Genomic DNA, 1,996 nt, shown 5'->3' on the forward strand with positions numbered 1-1,996 from the left:
GCAATAAGGCTTATGCTCTAATGGAAAAGGTGTGATTACGACACTATGAACAGAAATCTTTTAACCTGGTCATTGAGTCCTACATCCACCATCATCATCTCCCCTCCGATGCTGATCCAGCCGGAACCACAGGGGTTGTGGGAGTTCACGCCACGCCTGAACCACACCTTGAGACACATGAACACACAGACACATATAAGTTACCACCACAAGGGACAGCAGCTATCCACAGTTTTACACACGTGAGGAGTTTTTGATTCACCTTATAGTCTTTAGTGACCACCCAGACCACATTAACTCCAACAGACACATGAAGTGCTTCAACCTCCTTTCCTGGTGATTCCACTTCCACCCACGATGTGCCTGATAGAAGAAGAAGATGCTGTGTTTACGGATGCAGCGCAAAACCTCATCTTAGCAAGCTCATCACCATTACGCTGGTAGTCCAGTTTTTTTGCACAAAGCTAAAGCTAGCTTTAATGGCGCCTTTTGTTCAAATAACATTTAAACATCATATTTGATGTTTGATAAATGCAAAGAGGTATTCCTGCTGTTAGTGTTTACATGACAAAAACAGAAGAAAAACGAATAATGAAGATAAATTGAATGCTGACCAGTTGGGCTGTCCAGGGTGAGACCAGTACGGATCAGCAGGTTCCCATCCCAGAGTAAAGCCCACAGCAGGTCTCCGGGTCCAGCTGACAACTGAGCCACTTCCTTGGGCACTTCCACTTCCTCCCAGCTGGAGCCCTCTGGGACCCGAGGATGGATGCCCTCCCTGAACCACACCTGCAGGGTAAAGATGAAGTCATACGATTGGACTGCGTTGGATATAACATAAGGATTGGCTTTATATGACACATCAATAATACAGTATATGATGTATATATAAATCATCAAACCGTGTTATTTAAAGTATAATTTTAGCTCTGTTTTAAAAAACTTTGGTGCATTAAGTCAAACAGGATTTAATTGGCTCAAGAAGAAATTATATGAAGTTGTGCTGCCCTCATCTGGGTAAAAAAGTGAATTGCACTTACAGCAGGCTAGCAGCCTGTTGCTACAGTATCTGAAAGGGATCCACATTTGCAGCATTTGATATAATAAAACTCACATTTTTGTATAAAACAAGTGTGTTTGCTTATTAGACTGTATGATATATGAGTCAATCATCACTGTGTGGAGGTTGTCGAGGTGGAAAATACACACTACTGTGAACAGAGCAGGGTCTATTCAGTGCTGCATCAACTTTCCAGCAACTTTTACAACTGTTTCGGATTTTTGTAATTTGTTTTCAAAAGACCCCAAGGTTGCAAATGAGCAAAACCACAATAGAGCGTGTAATACTTCCCAATAAAGTGTAAAGTTTAAAAAAGGGGTAAAAAAAGGCTTCACATTGTTTTAAAACCTTAGTGACTATTGGTCCAGTAGACTGACCTCTCCTTGTTGGGACACGCCCCAGAGGTAGGGATACCTTCCTGACTGGTCACTCATCTCCCAACCACCACAGCTTATGTCACTGAGCGGCAGCGGGGGCTTCCTGGGATTGTCCAGAGGGATCTGCAGAAAGACAGTGACTTTGAGTCTTCAGTGTGATTCGTACTCACTTGTCTACACTGACTAATATTAGAACCAGAGAGAGTTCAAACCTTCGCCCAGGTGCCTTGTGCTATGTATCTCCTGTAACGGATCCACCGCCTGCGACGAACACAGGAGTTCCACTTTTTGTCCGGGGAGAAGTTTGCCGGGAAATCAACTGCATACTCCCAGCCCTGAAAATAAGACATTTTATATTTCATCAATCAAAATGATGTAGCAAGGAAAAAAACATAGAAAAGGACTGTGTATGTGTGTGTGTTGTTTCTTACCCCAGTCTGGCTGGGTTCTCCTCCACAGCTCTGATCCACATACCAGTCCCCCTCCCACTCCCAGCTGCGGGAGGGCAGCTCAAAGCTGTGGAGCGGCTGAGGATTCATCCCGGTCACATCGCTCCATG

General features: G+C 44.1%; 1 protein-coding gene across 1 annotated transcript in view; it reads right to left on the bottom strand.

Moving 5' to 3' along the window:
- tecpr1b (tectonin beta-propeller repeat containing 1b) overlaps positions 1 to 1,996 on the bottom strand; it is a 12,468-nt gene that overhangs the window by 8,510 nt on the left and 1,962 nt on the right. The window contains exons 4-9 of the mRNA XM_035654597.1: positions 1,869 to 1,996; positions 1,650 to 1,772; positions 1,438 to 1,560; positions 615 to 789; positions 263 to 363; positions 66 to 167 (exon numbers count right to left, since the gene is read on the bottom strand). The exon at positions 1,869 to 1,996 is cut by the window's right edge and continues 17 nt beyond it. Coding sequence (XP_035510490.1) covers positions 66 to 167; positions 263 to 363; positions 615 to 789; positions 1,438 to 1,560; positions 1,650 to 1,772; positions 1,869 to 1,996 — 752 coding nt within the window. The remainder of the gene's footprint in view (positions 1 to 65; positions 168 to 262; positions 364 to 614; positions 790 to 1,437; positions 1,561 to 1,649; positions 1,773 to 1,868) is intronic.

Source organism: Morone saxatilis, unplaced genomic scaffold (genome assembly GCF_004916995.1).
Source record: "Morone saxatilis isolate NCDOM2014 unplaced genomic scaffold, NCSU_SB_2.0 Contig14, whole genome shotgun sequence".
NCBI classification, from domain to species: domain Eukaryota; kingdom Metazoa; phylum Chordata; class Actinopteri; family Moronidae; genus Morone; species Morone saxatilis.